Source organism: Bradysia coprophila, unplaced genomic scaffold (assembly GCF_014529535.1).
Source record: "Bradysia coprophila strain Holo2 unplaced genomic scaffold, BU_Bcop_v1 contig_538, whole genome shotgun sequence".
Classification (NCBI taxonomy): domain Eukaryota; kingdom Metazoa; phylum Arthropoda; class Insecta; order Diptera; family Sciaridae; genus Bradysia; species Bradysia coprophila.
In genome coordinates, this window is record NW_023503785.1 from 1,152,594 (window position 1) to 1,167,900 (window position 15,307).

The 15,307-nt window shown below is 37.7% G+C and overlaps 1 protein-coding gene across 3 annotated transcripts in view; it reads right to left on the reverse strand.

Moving 5' to 3' along the window:
* LOC119083046 overlaps positions 1-11,359 on the reverse strand; it is a 113,625-nt gene extending 102,266 nt beyond the window's left edge. For 2 of the 3 annotated variants that reach the window (XM_037192668.1, XM_037192667.1), the window contains exon 1: positions 11,166-11,359. In XM_037192668.1, the coding sequence (XP_037048563.1) occupies positions 11,166-11,335 (170 nt within the window). In that variant the 5' untranslated portion in view covers positions 11,336-11,359. The remainder of the gene's footprint in view (positions 1-11,165) is intronic. The other variant, XM_037192670.1, reaches the window with a different exon arrangement.
* Between the last annotated feature and the right edge of the window lie 3,948 nt (positions 11,360-15,307).

Here is a 15,307-nt window from a genome sequence, read left to right on the forward strand (position 1 = left end):
TCTTAATTCCGCTACTCGGCCCTAAGTGTATTTTGCATATAACTCGAGTAAATTTCATCCGTTTTTCCTAATTTTTGTTTCATTTAAAAGGTAATTGAACATCGAATAGAATGTTGTTGAAAAAAAAATTAAATTTGGGTCCTTGGACTAAGGCCTCTCCACGGCCCTAAGTGTGTTTTGCATATAACTCGAAAAAATTTGATCCGATTTTCCTAAATTTTGTTTCATTTGAAAGGTAATCGAACACCAAATAGAATATTGTTGGAAAAAAAATTAAATTTGGGTCCTTGGACTAAGCCCGCTACACGGCCGTAAGTGTATTTTGCATATATCTCGAGTAAATTTCGTCCGATTTTCCGAATTTTTGTTTCATTTGGAAGGTAATCGAAGGCCGAATATAATGATGTTGAAAAAAAATTAAATTTGGGTCGTTGGACTAAGGTCGTAACTAGGCCTTAGGCCTCTCAATAAATTAAAATTTTAGGTCAACTTGAAATTTGTGTTACATTTGAAAGGAACGTCGTACGGGGCTTCGTAATTGCGCTATGCGCAATTTGTAAGATGTACACATTTCATAATAATTTGACTTCAAGTAGGGTGACAGACGCACTAGGGTCACGTGCGCAATAGATGTACGGGTTCGTACGGGGCTCAGTCGCAGCAAACGCTCCGACTGTTCTGACGGCTCGTTTTTTTTTTTGTTTTCTTATATTTTCGGTGTACAGTGCAAATTTCTATGAGAAAATCAACACTCGGTTGGTATCGAAATCATTTTATTTAACCATTTTCTTTTAGTAGAATATACCAGCGAAGAAACGATTTTATTGTGTTCCACTTTGTGCACCTCTAAAAACTTATCAAACTCTGCAGAACCAGACAACAACAAAAAAAAAATAATAAGAAAACTGCAAGACGTTTCTATAGATGTACTGAAAGGTTTTTCCATAAATGAAATATGCAATTTCTATGCACAGAGCTGTGCGCTGGCCGAATAAAAAATGAACGGAAGTGGAAAAAGGCTTTGCCCTGTCATGTAAACATGGGAATAGATTGGGTGTTACGTAGATTTGCGTTTAATACCCGAGTCCAAGCTCAATTTACTGTTTAATTTGCAGGTTTAGTGTCAAATCATGTTAAGTTAATATAGTTATTTGTTTACTGCGGGGAAAAAACGAATGCATCGATTCGCCACACCATTTTTCACAACATAAACAAAGTGACAAAGTCGAATGAGAAAAGTTTTATTTTCTCTCCACGGTAGAGAAAGTGCTGCACTATTCACACTATTAATGTCATTCGACCAGTCGTCCAGAAAACACAATTATATCATACAAAACTTATCTTTTTCATGCGTGATTTGAGTGGCGATCGAAGAGTCTTCTTTCTATGTATTTCTATATTTTACTTTTTACCACTAGTGGTGAAATGGATTTACTTTTCACCACTCCTTCTGAATCATTAACCGCAAATAAAAATTCTGCGTTGACCGAATTTCGAACCCCCGACACCAAAACCCAATACTTATCGAGCAACACCTCTAACCATTCGTCTGTTGAGATATAATAACCTAAGTTAACTAATTTTTGAGGCGTACACAAATGCAGTCTACTTGACCGTTCATACAATATTTCGCTCATACAGTAGAATGTATGTTAAGGGTAGAGTTATGTTTTGCATTTCAAGTTCATTTTATGCTTCTCATCATCACAATATGCAAAATTTGCAAACTTTAGATGCCTCTTTGGCATAAAACGTTGTACACAACGTTGTAGGAGAGCCTAATACTTTGCACCTCGGTTGTATAAATAACTATTTCGCAGCTGGTTGCAGAAAACGTTGCGAAAAGTGGTAGTTTTTGTCACTCTACAACCATTTCAATATAACAAAGTATGCACACTAGATCGCGCGTCCGAAAAAAATAAAATTCCATTTTCGACCGGAGAAAGGAACTTTTTCGGCCACAAATACCTCTCTCTGAAAAGTACAGAAAAATTGAACTATTCGAGTTTGCGTGCCGAGATCCGTCGATTTCAGTCTTCAAGCGCAAAAATTTTAATTTTATATTCAGGTCGAATGAGATTTCAGGCCATGGATGCGATATTGACACTCCAAATCCAGATTCGATTTATACTGAATGAATACAATGGTAATGTTCCAATCAGTGACATTTAGGTCACAATTTTCTTCAGCTGGCCCACCCATATAAACAAACTTGATTGTACTTGTTTAACCGCATAAAGTAGTATGAAAGGATTTGTTTGTATGAGTGAACCAGCTGAAAAACAGCTGATGCAATGTAATGTCAAAATTTCACTGGGATTCCCTGTGTCAAGCAAAATGATAATCTCACACTGCAACGTATCAATGTCAGCTTCCGACATTTCTCGTTCAGCGCACACCGACATTATGCACAGATGGCCTAGTAATATGAAATTGCACTGCAATATCAATAAACAAACGTAGAAGATGAAAGAAAAAACCGTTTTGATTGAACCATTGAACGTCTAAGCTTTTATTGACACAATGTCGATTGCAGGGAAAATGATATTTACATTTTATTGTTAGTTTACGGTAAAATACTTTTTCCGCTAGCACTTACATACAACTTCCGCTTTCAAAATGTTCGAATTGTGCAAATTTTAAATTGAATTTATTTTTCGCGATTCTTCCGGGATTTTGTTCTTTGAAGGACATCAAATATTCATGATTTCGTTCGGGAAGAGGAAGTGCTAGAATCGAAAAGCAATGAGAATTGCAGACGTCCCATTGATGTGTCCCGACATATATAAAAAACCATTTTTTTTAACCAATTGACTGTTCACATATTACGTCACGCTATAATGCGGGAGGGGACACAACGAAACTTGACGATTCTAACAAAATTGAGTCAAAATTGACCTTTTTTGTGTGACAGGGGGAGGGGGCATCAAAAATTCCATTAAATAGCTTGACGCGTGATATAACATACGAACAACACCTTAGACCAAATCGGATCTTTTTTGTAAATAAAATCAGGCTAAATCGGAAAGAACGGATAACGTGGACCCGTCAGACAAAATACATAATGTGACAATTTTTCGTGTGAACGTGAAGCATATTTAGGAAGTTTGCAAGTCAACGATGAACTACTAACTTTCTATCACTCAGTTTACCCCTATTATTTACCCCCCAGTATTCTTCGCTAAGTTCGAAGTAAGTCAATTTCGTAAAATTTCGCCCATATATTCTATGTCAAAAGTTAACGAAACTAGCTTCCTTACGAACGTCCCGAAGCATAATGGTTTACCCCTAATGTTTAAGACACATTTAAGCTTAAATAAATGAACGCGAGCATTGTCCAACAATAACCTCTGTATAGCCCTATATCAGTGCTTCTATGCGTGCAAGGCACTCCGAGGATGGCAGCTGTGATTTATGGAGGAACCCTTACCATTATCGAAACAGTATTAGCACAAAACTTCTTCTTCATCCTTCAACTTCTTCTATTTAAATTTAGTTGTTATTTTAATGGAGAAAGAATGTGGAAAAAGTATTATGATAACGTCAGACAAAAAAACTTTTTGCCTAAAAATAGTAAAATAACATTTGCCATGAAATACTGAAGTTTTCCGACGTGGAACTCGACACAAGAAAATCATTTTCTGGGCTCTATGAAAAATTCAACGAATTTCGTCAATTAAATATTTAAAAGGTTAAATGATCGTCATAGTTTCAGGCACGAACAGAAGTGTGTGCCGGTCTCGGCTGATGTTATTGGTGGCCAAGAAGAAGCGTCATTGAGAATGAATAATTCGGAGAAAAATGTTCTGTCATTCCTTCCTATCAACAATCGGCCGGGTGCACACTTCTATGTAACATGCGCACCTTCCACACGCAAATATATTTTGCAAATCGAAAATAAGTCGCTAAATGTCGTGTGTGCGAATTATGGATGGGACACCAACATGGCATAGTGACAGGATAATAGCTTCATTAATTGATGTCAAGTGTCAATTTGTATACATTTAATAAACTTCCGCTTCATACATTCATCGCGTTGATGGGAATGAGCAATACTCTCTCTAGCAACCAACCTTTTTTATTAAGGTGGTGAAAGAATCAAGTAACCTTTCCCTTTGGAATTGACATGTAACATCGTGTCAGCCAAAATGTAAAATAGTGTTTGTAGAATACAAAGAAATAGGGTGTGAATTTGACACAGGGAGCTGAGAGTTTGTTTGCTAGAAAGAGTATTGGAGTGAGACAGCTCCAACAATTTTTTTTATCGGCGACATGAAGCGTCACGGTCGAAGGGTAATTGAAATGGTAATTTGGGAAAAGTTGCATCGTATAAACCATTACGTATGTGGAGACAACAGAAAAAAAAAACTCAAAACTTTCGACCTACGGATGGGGATATTGCTAGAACTCGATTCGAGTCGACAACAAGGATAACTGCCCTACATCTCCGAATGACACCTTGTTCCATGAAATTGGTTCAAGTTTTCGAGATATCACTCTTAAGATGACATCAGTTTGTTATTTATGATTTCAATTTCAATTGTCGACTGCATACAGTAAATATTGTGAGTGCAGGCTAAATCTTACTTTGAGTGGAACATCACTGTCTGGTGTCTGGTATATATATGTACTGTGCAGCTATATTGACTGTGCATATCGCATATATTACGCGTATTTTTTGTGTTTCTTTAGAAATAATAAATATAATCAACAAACCAACGCAACTGGCGAGATAATAATAATTACTTCCTCGCGTGCAAGTGTATATTATAATACACATTCTTGGATTGTGTACGATCTTAATTCATGTGTATCATAATCGCTATTATGTACATTTTAATATACAAAGTATTTGCGCTTAGCTATATCCATACAGCTGGGAGTATATGTATATGAATAAGGGATAGTAATGTAACTAGGGGGTAATTATCCTGTTTCGTGTACAGAGAAGTTTGTGGATTTTTTTTGTGTTTAGTTGCTTTACTGCAGATTAAACCAGCAACAGAATGAAAATGTTAGCTTTCGCATTTGAAAAAGAAAATTACCGGAGTGGAATGCAAAAAAAAGGAAAATTTTTCTTTAGTATTTAAGGTAATCAATATCTAGCAAATGTGCTGGTAATAAGGAAAGAGCCCAAGAAGAAAAATCATTTTTAGGAGAGAGTGGGTTGTTGGCAATGTTTCGCTATTCGGGGAAGTGGAAGTCGATCTACAATAGTAGATTATTGACTCCGATCGAAAATGGGAATTAATTTGACAATTGTAACCGTAATAGAAGATAGCCCTCCGTTGATAAGTACTTACTTTGTCTTAAATCTGAGGCGTCTGTTTTCATAGAAAAGAAGCAAAAAGTGTATTTACGTACACACAAGCTGGAACACGCGAACGGTATGACAGCTAATTCAGGTGGTCGCTTCTTCTGCAATGTGACTTTGGTAGGCTGGGTGAAAAGTGATAGGTTGTGATGTTGTGCGGTTTTTTGCTCCTTCTTAATTTTAGTTTTTTCTGCTGGTTTTCGCGTTAATTGTTGTTCTGTGTGGTGAAAATTGCTTGCTAAGTGCTTCTGAGTGCATGAACTGTGTTTGAACTGAAGTTTGGTAATTTTGCATTTTTCCCTTCGCTTGCGGCCGGTCGCCATTTTGATTGGAAAGTTTACGTGAAAAATGGACGTCAAGTGCAAATGATGAGAATACGCAAGCATCAGTGGAGCGATCGTTGGAGGTCCATTGACGATATGAGACCGTTGGAGGTCCCCGTGGAGATCAAGAAATGGATTATTGAATTATGTGCAACTGTTTCCTGTACTGTGGACACCAGATTTTCCAGCGTTCTAGCAACTTGCGGTGGTGGCCTAGCGCTGCAGACCTTAGACTGGTCTGAGGAATTCTTAAGAGACAGCCAGGACAGTCTCTGGGATGCTTGAAAGGCCAAAGGGTAACACAAAAACGCAACATGCTTTTCCCTTACTTTTCTTGGAAGCACTGACTGAGATCAGGGCCAGGTTCCCAGCTCGAGATGAGAAGTTTGAGTGTGAGTCTGAGTCGCTTCTTCTGCAACATGACGAGTTGGTTCTTTCAGTTCTTTTCTCACAATGGACTGTCAACTGTCAAAGTAGTAGAGTAGAATCGTGAAGGCAAATGGCATCAAGTGACACACGGAACGAACAGTGGTGAGATTAGTTTAATTTACTCAGACAGGTAATTACGGTTTTTAATAGGTCTATCGCCTTGTGGCATTATATTGTATCACGCATATTTAGAAAAGTAGTTAGTGCAGTCACTTAGTCGAGCGACGGTTAGTTGCGAGTTTGACACATATCGGATGGCGGTCCGGCGCTGTTTTATACAGTTTGTATACAAAGTATCAACGTATTCGACAAGGAACGCAAAAGGGGATCCAAGTGGGTCGTTCAGAAAACTCTAATTTTTCTCTCAATAATGATATTTATGCTAACAACATCACAATCTGTCGAAACTTCTTCATATTACTTCTTATATTTGGAACTTAATTTTGCCAAGTGTGACGTTTCGAGCCAAAGGTGACGGATGCAACCACGCAAAGTAAAATACAAAATTTTGCAGAGAATTTTGCGTCCAGTTAATGGCAACGATTCATCGCTGGTCAGGAGCTAAGAAATGATTAAAGTTCATGTCCTGAAACTGTAAACTGTTCTTCATACGGGACACATACAAATTGCGAATACCGTTCGCGTCTAACGATTAAATTTCCTAACGATTTATGTTTCGAAAATCAAAATTATATTTGAAGAAAATAAAAGGATAACAAAGAATAAAATGTATTAAAAGAAAACCCCGAAAAAACTGTATGAAATATTAAAACCGTAGGGGCTTATTATAGTCATATAGTCGTATGTCCAATTTATTATGCCATTATTGACGTAAATCTCTGCATAAAAATGTCGTATCAACATCAACAACATTGTAGGAATATTTTATTTTTCGTTACTATGGACAAGAATATACATTTTTATTTTGATTATTTCATTTCGTGACTGGAAATTTGAAACGGAAAATCGCTTCCGATTGATAAAGTGTGTTGTATGTGCTTTTTATATTATAAATATATTGTAAAAGTCGTCATACATTTTATGACTCAGAGTAGCACTCAAGTCAGGATTCGATTTTTATCTACGATTCCATACTGGAGATCAGAATATATAAGTCATTTATCGGTCGCCCCATTAAAACCGACGTATCGTATTTTCTGACTGGATATCAGGGACTATTTTTGCGAATAGTTATTTGTTTAGCGAGGGGACAAAATAGTAAATTCTAATAAGAGTAAGGCTTCGAAAAGGAACCTGACCTGAAAATACCTGAACCTGATTCAATAAACTTTGACCTGACCTGATTTTACATGAAACCTGATTAGAGTGATCAGGTCTGACCTTATTATCCATTTATTTCAAGAAAAAAATATAAAGGTCACAGTTTCCTTTCTCTAATTATTACATAAAAAAAACATTAAAGCAAACGTTAACAAAAAGAATAAGTCAAAAAAGGAAAAATTAGCCTGCGTAGCTTCAATTCGCAATTTTAACGATTCAAAGAAGCTACGAAAAACAAAACTAAAAAAAAAATTCTTTCTTCAAAAAATTTAAACAACATTAACTGCGTCAAATAAGGGGGAAATAGTGAGGGACGATGCAACGTAAAAATCATAAAAATTAAATAAACAGGAAAAGCGCATGTACGTCAAACAATTATCCGATCAATTAACAGTGACGAGCACTAACGGCTCTCTTTCAGCAGTAAATCCTTTAACGAACGGCAGAATTCTTCATAGCGTCTTAAGTTTCTAAGCGACAGTGGCAGTGAGTTGTACAACGAAGGTCCAGAAAAGAGCAAACATCGCCTTCCGTATTCAGATTGGACCTTCGGCTTCCTCAACAAGTGGGAGTACCTGGTCCTGTAGCAATTAACATTGTCGGGAAAAGCTAGAGAGCGGTGCTTCACACGATTAACACAACAAAAGACAAACCTGCAAACTGCCTGCTTATACAGCTGAGGCACTGAGAGAACGGTAGGAAATTCTTTTCCATAGAGCAACTCGGTGGGTTACCGAGCTGGTAGCTTATGGGACGCTTTCAGTGCCCCTCTCTGTAGTACACAGAGTCCATCAATGAGAGTCTTGGCAGCGGAACCCCAGACTCCCACGCAATAGGTCAAGTGACAGTGAACGGTTGAAAAATAGATGAGCCTCAGGACCTTCCTCGGGAGAAAACGCAGTCTCTTAATTATCCCTATACGCCCAGAGACAACATTCGACACGCTAGCAACATGAGCGTCCCAACGGACAAATTCGTCTAGAGTCAGACCTAGGCACTTCGCACTAGGACACGTTTGGATCGTAACACCATTAAACTTCAGGACAGGCATATCTAGAACCTTCATGCCTGGCTTACGGAAGTGAACAAGCTTTGTCTTACCGAGGTTCAAAGTCAACTTATTCAGCCGAAAGTACTCCGCTAAGATGACAAGATCATCCGAGATTTCAGAGACGTTTTCAGACACTAAGGCAGAAGAAACAAACATATTGGTGTCATCTGCAAAGCCAAAAGGAGATGACTTAATCGGCAGACTGTACAGGTCATTAATGAACACCAGAAACAACAACGGAGACAGCACTCCGCCTTGCGGCACACCAACCTCGACGTCAGTCATCGAGCTACGGACGCCATTACACTCAGTAAACTGCCTCCGGTTCGTCAGATAGCTCTTCAGCAGATCGTAGGCAACACCCCTTATCCCAGCACGCTCCAATTTGTACAAGAGCAAGCGGTGAATCACCGTGTCAAACGCTTTTGAGAGGTCTAGGAATAAACCCGTCACCACCTTCCTTTCATCAATCCTTTCATTAATCATGCTGACCAATTCAAACAGTGCAGTATGCGTTCCACTCCCCTCCCTGAACCCATACTGCCTCGCACTCAGGAAACCACAGCTGTCGAAGAAACCACTCAGCGCACCTTACCTGAAAATTTGTATGAAAAATTCAGGTCAACCTGTTACCTGACCTGACAGGTTTCATAAAATCACGTTCAGGTCTGGTCAGGTTTCTTCATAAATGAAAACCTGACCTTATCTGAAGTTTCAGGTCAGTCACTTTTTTGACCGCTGCCGACCGATTCCGAGCCTTAAACAAGAGCGATGTTTGCCAGAGCGAAGCTAGGATCGTAATTTCGCTCAAGCTGGAATTTTACATTTCTGCAAGAGGTGAACACAACGTTTTTCATGCGTACATGTTGTGCTCTGCAGTTTTTCTCAACGAAACAAAAACATCGATTCGCCATGCTATTTTCAAAAACATAAACAAACTGGGAATGAGAAAAGTTCTGTTTTCTTCCCACGGTTGGGAAAGTGCTTCACTTTTCTCACTACTAGAGGTGTGCGCCGGTCAACTTTTGTTCGGCGGCGACTGTAAACATTTTTCAGAGTATCGGCGGCGACTGTAAACATTTTTCAGAGAATCGGCGGCGACTGTAAACATTTTTCAGAGTATCAGCGGCGGCGTGAATCGACTGAAGTTTTTTTTTTTTCGGCGGCTCGCTTCGGCGTAATACAATATTGAACTGGCGGCGGCGGCGCATTTCGGCGCAAAAATCGGCGCTATATGGCGAATTGTTATTACTTTTCGGAAAAGTTTTTCGCTTCACTCTAGATTTATAATAATTCATTTGAAGACCATTCCTAAATATTCAATTTCTTGTTTAGACAAAAACCGGTTCAAGACATTCTCAGTGAAACTAATACCTCAGAAACCATTTTTTAATTCATCTTGTTGTTACTCAAATTTCAAAAAAGCTGTTACCAGAAAAATTGGACATACAAACGGAAAAATAAGTAATTGACTTTCTATTAAACTTTATGTAAAAAGACCACCAATGTTCCACTAGTTTCAAGATCTCAAAATCCAAAATGTACATAAAGTATCCGAAAAAGTCTCGATTTTCCAATCAGCTACATACCAGCCGAAACTCAAACTTATTTAGCCAGATTTTTCGAAATTTTCACTAGTTTCAAACTTTTCCATGGTCAATAAAGAAGAAAGTTGAAAAATCTGACAGTTATTAATTGGTGATATAGAATTACCAAAATATTATTTTCCCTTTTTATCAACATCAACGTAGCGAAGGAGTTGACTTTACACGCGAGTCCATTTTTCACAAGATACAGATTTTTCGAATCATTAGTCAAGTATTAGTTGTCTACCATGCGTTCTCATTTTGAACACATGCAATATGTTGGTTTTTCTCACTCAATTCTATTGTGTTTTTTGATAAAAATGTATTTTTTCTCGTACTTGGTGAAACAAGTTCATTCCCAATTACCTCTACTTTGCGCCGAAAAATTGGGAAAAAATAAACCGGCGGCGCGGGGGAAAATTAGGGGAAAATGATTTCATGGAAATAGTTCCCTCTGGATGTCATTTGTGTTGCAGCCCATTTGTAAAGTGTGTCACACACCAATCGGAGATGGAATACAGATTTTCGTGACAGGACCTGACAATGTCTCTGACAGAGTTGTTATCGTCGAGTTAGTTCACGTCGATACACATGAAAAATCTTACGCGAAAAGTAATGGTAGATTACTGTACCAGGGAAGTAATTCGATATCTCGTATTAAATATCAAATTATTTGCCTGGTACAGCAACGTACTATTACTTTACGAGCGAGGTAATGGGTTTTCCCTAGTGAAGGAACAGACACATTACCTCCCAAGTAAAGTAAAATTGATTATCGCCTTAGAACTTGTCAACATTTTGTTGCCAGCTGACATGAGCACTGTCTAGTCTCCCGTTATCAAATTAAGTGTAATGAAGTGTAACTAGGGAAAAACGCCAGCGCCCAGCTCAATCAATAAAATGCTTGAATTTGCTAAGCGCCAGTCAATTGTCGTCACACAGCTTTAGTCTTAATCTTTAGTCATACTGTTTTGCGTTATAGTTTTAGTGAATGATAGGTGAAATGAGCAAACTTTAAGGTACTAATAGGTTAAGAGGTATGACGTCTCGAAAATTACACAAAACGTTTGTACGTTATGTGAACATCGAATTACGTAATACGAAGCTGTCCACTCGGAATTCGGAATTTCACCGCGCATAGCTTTGTCAGCAATATAAATATGTTAAGGTGTTCCACTTACTTGCAATAATATAACCGTCCATCCTTGTTCGCATGAACGGACCAACCTTCTTTCAGCGTATCTTGGATTAGGTCCAAATATCGACCATTGTCATGGTTCGTCGGAGCAGTTTCAGTTTTACGTACCGTTTCATATTCACTCACAACGTTTTGACCAGATTGAAGCAGCATTATTCTTCAACTACGATTGTGATTAGCTCTGTAAATAGACGAACGAATTTCCATTTATTAGCCAAACTCAAATGATTTCAGTCAATAAATTCGGATGATAATTTTATCTTAATTCTGTTTGTTATACAAATTTTAGTGTGCTGCTTGTGGGCCACATACCGCTTGTAGTGAGAAATTAATTGATTTGTATTTGTGACTGTAAGGTTGATTAAGTTTGGTCAACTTATCTTCAATTTACATAAATAAAAATCAAAGACCATCAATATTTACACAGTGAGTGGACACCGAATCAAGAAACAGAGAGGAAACATAATCACCGGCCATTGTGTGCATACAAATCACCTTGGTAATTTGAATAAAACAATTTTACCATTCTCGTTCTTGATATTTACGTGAACGTTTTTTTTCTTTCTTTCCGTCTTCCTGACTCTTTCGAGTGTATGGCATTTAACTGCTGACGAAGACAATAAATTGTTGTACAACTTTGGTTTTGATGAATTTGATATATTATATTGAATATCTGGATTGTACACACAGATGTTGTTTTGAAGAGTAATAGCCATTGTCAGTGCAACCATTTATATACACGAAACATGAATTGTCTAGCATTGGCTTGGGTGTAATATGATGCGGGGGCGTGCGAGTAGTTTGTCCGAGGGGGAAACTACGCGAGCAAATCTTGTACAATCTACTTATATTTGAACTATTAGCGTATATTGGTAGCTACTGGCGTCTATTGGTAGCTATTGGCGTCTATTGGTAGCTGTTAACGTCTATTGGTAGCTATTGGCGTCTATTGGTAGCTATTGGCGTCTATTGGTAGCTTTTGGCGTCTATTTGTAGCTGTTAACGTCTATTGGTAGCTATTGGCGTCTATTGCTTGCTATTGACGTCCATTGGTAACTATTGACGTCCATTGGTAACTATTGACGTCCATTGGTAACTATTGACGTCCATTGGTAACTATTGACGTCCATTGGTAACTATTGACGTCCATTGGTAACTATTGACGTCCATTGGTAACTATTGACGTTCATTGGTAACTATTGACGTCCATTGGTAACTATTGGCGTCCATTGGTAACTATTGGCATCTATTGGTAACTATTGGCATCTATTGGAAACTATTGCCGGCTATCGGCATCAATAGCATATCTTACTGACCCAGTATTTTCCGGCGTAGTTCTTTCTCGGAATAGTTACCAATAAACGCCTAGGAACTTAGATTTTCACCAATAGACGTAAATAGTCACCAATAGTGGCGACTATTAACATGTATCGGCGATACAGTATCGCTGTAGAATTTCCTTCTATTCGTGTCTGTCTTTCTATTATGGTGTCTATTGACTGCTATTGGTACCAATAGCAAATAATGCCCTAGTATATGCTCGCTTAGTTTCCCCCTCGAGTTTGTCATAAGGCCAGAAAGTTCCGAAACGAGATAAACAGCGTTTATAATTTAATTAAAAATATATTCCGAATGAGAGACCATCAATGGATTAGAAGATTTAGCAATGTCATACAACTGCAGTTGTAGGGAGATGGTAATCGATGGGTTTTCGTAGTATACGTTGTGCACACTCGCTAATTATCAACATACCACAAAAATGTCTGTCATAGAAAAGTTGTACGGCATAAATGTAATTGAAGCACATTCATATGACAAGGGATATACAGTTGAAAAGTCGAGTTTTCGTGTAAAGTTTGTTGATCCCAGGCGAATCCAAGGTCAACGTTCTCACTAAAACGCTACTTTTCATTGTTATCTAGAGTTTTGCAATGGATTTTACACACTTTGATCTCCTGAACCAGTTTTTTGTTTTCCCCAGTAATGTAATAAGCTATTACATTATATGCGACCATAGAGAAATCAGAATCATGACGCCATGAGTGCGCTTCAGAATTTGAATTCTCGATGAGTTAAAATAGTATATTATGTCACTTAACAAAAAGGTGCCTTTTCACCACATAGGTCGAAATTTTTTGAAGATTTTTTTTTTCCCTGGTTTTGTAGCATTGGTCGATTACAATTACAACCTTATACTTTATAAAGAGGAAGGCATTTTTGGACGGTCCCTAACTAATAATGCGAATGTTTTTTTTATCCGAGGCGACGATGAGATCAAAAAACACGCAACCCACCAATATCATCAAACTCTATGTTTGTGCCGTCAAGGAAGCTAGCAGTATCAACGGAATTAATTACTGAAGAATTCAAATTAAAATTATATTTCTATGTTCAGCCATCGAAATGTAAATGGAGTGAGGTGGTTATTCAAACAGATTTCGCCCAAAAATATATCGTAAATTGAATATCCTCTGAATTACAAGAAACTCAAATATTCCAGCTGTCTGAAACTTTTGCAAAAAGTTTTCCGAAACAATTCGTAATGTTTCTAAAGTTGCATACTTAATAAGTGAAAAAAACAAAAATGCTTCGCTAATTACTCGTTCAATCGAATATTAACGGGATAGACATCGCCATTCAGAGGCAGAGTGAATGTTTTTAAAACATGCTTTTCGTTCTGTTGCTCATTATTACTATTGATAATGCAGACGTTTATCAAAACATAGAAGTTCAATGTTCGTTCATTATTATACATAACGAAATATATGGGGCACATTGATAAAATTTTTATTAAACAGCACAATGTTGTTGATATTATGTAAATGGAAATGCACATTTAACTTCATTCACGCGGTGACTAATCAAACGAACTTCATGTGTATTATGATAGAAAAAAATGGAAATAGTTATTTGTTTACCGAGGGGAGAAAATAGGAAATTATAAGAAGAGCGATGTTTGCAGCCAGAAAGACGTTTGCAGCCAGAGCGAAGCGAGTGCCATAATTTCGCTCGTCTAGGAATTTCCTATTTCACCCAGTGGTGAACGCAACGTTTTTCATGCGTGTATGTGGTGTTTTGCCGTTTTTCTCATCGAAAACATCGATTCGCCACACCATTTTCGAAAAGATAAACAAAGTGACAGTTCGAATAAGAAAAGTTCTATTTTATACACACTGGAGAGAAATTGCTGCAATTTTCGCACTACAAATTTCATTCTACCAGTCGTCAAGAAAAAACAATTTTCTCATGGCCGGCCTATTGATAGGAGAAAATAAGGCAACGCACGAATGAAAAATGTTATCTCAAAAATATTTCATGCTTCTCATAGAACTTTATCTCATCTACTAATGAACCGAATTCAGAAGAATGCAAGACACTATCAAAAAAGTCTAATAGATTTCAAAAATTACAAAAATTTTCACGCATCCACAATAGGGTGTAGCGTTTTGACGAAAGTACTTTGTTTTTTAAGGCCTGCGGGTAGGTTCGATGGTCCACTGAACACGAAAATACCAAAAAAAAAATTTGAAGTTCGAAGCTCCCATGCGCACCTCTGAAAACCGACTTTTTTGGTCACAAAGCCATAGTGAGATTAGTTCTGCCGGCTGTGTGGAAAAATATATCTTAAGATTATATGATAATTAATCGTAGAGACCGTGGCTTCAAATTGGCATACTTTAAAATTAAAAAAAAAATTGAGTCACCGTTGAACGATTACAAAACGTGCTCCCGACCATGACTTTTTCAGAATTTTTTTTGGATTTAAAGCTTTCTAAAATATGTGACTGGAATGCAGTATAGTCGTGTCGTGTCGTGTCGTGTCGCTCATTTTAAAGGGAATTTCAAGAGCTTTCAAACGAATATAGGCTCGACGTAAAGATTCACCGGGTTGCAGATTCGATGACCTTCTAGTGTGTAGAAAATGGTACGAGAAAAACCATATTTTTTTAATTTTTCACAGAATTTATGCAAAAACGGTTCCAAATTGTTCTTAGTATTGCTGGCGTTAATAATGCAGCAGTCCTGGGATCGAACCTACCCGCAGGCCTTAAAAAACAAAATTCTTTCGTCAAAACGCTACACCCTAATCCACAACGTAAACAGGCAAAAAAAATCGTGCGTCAA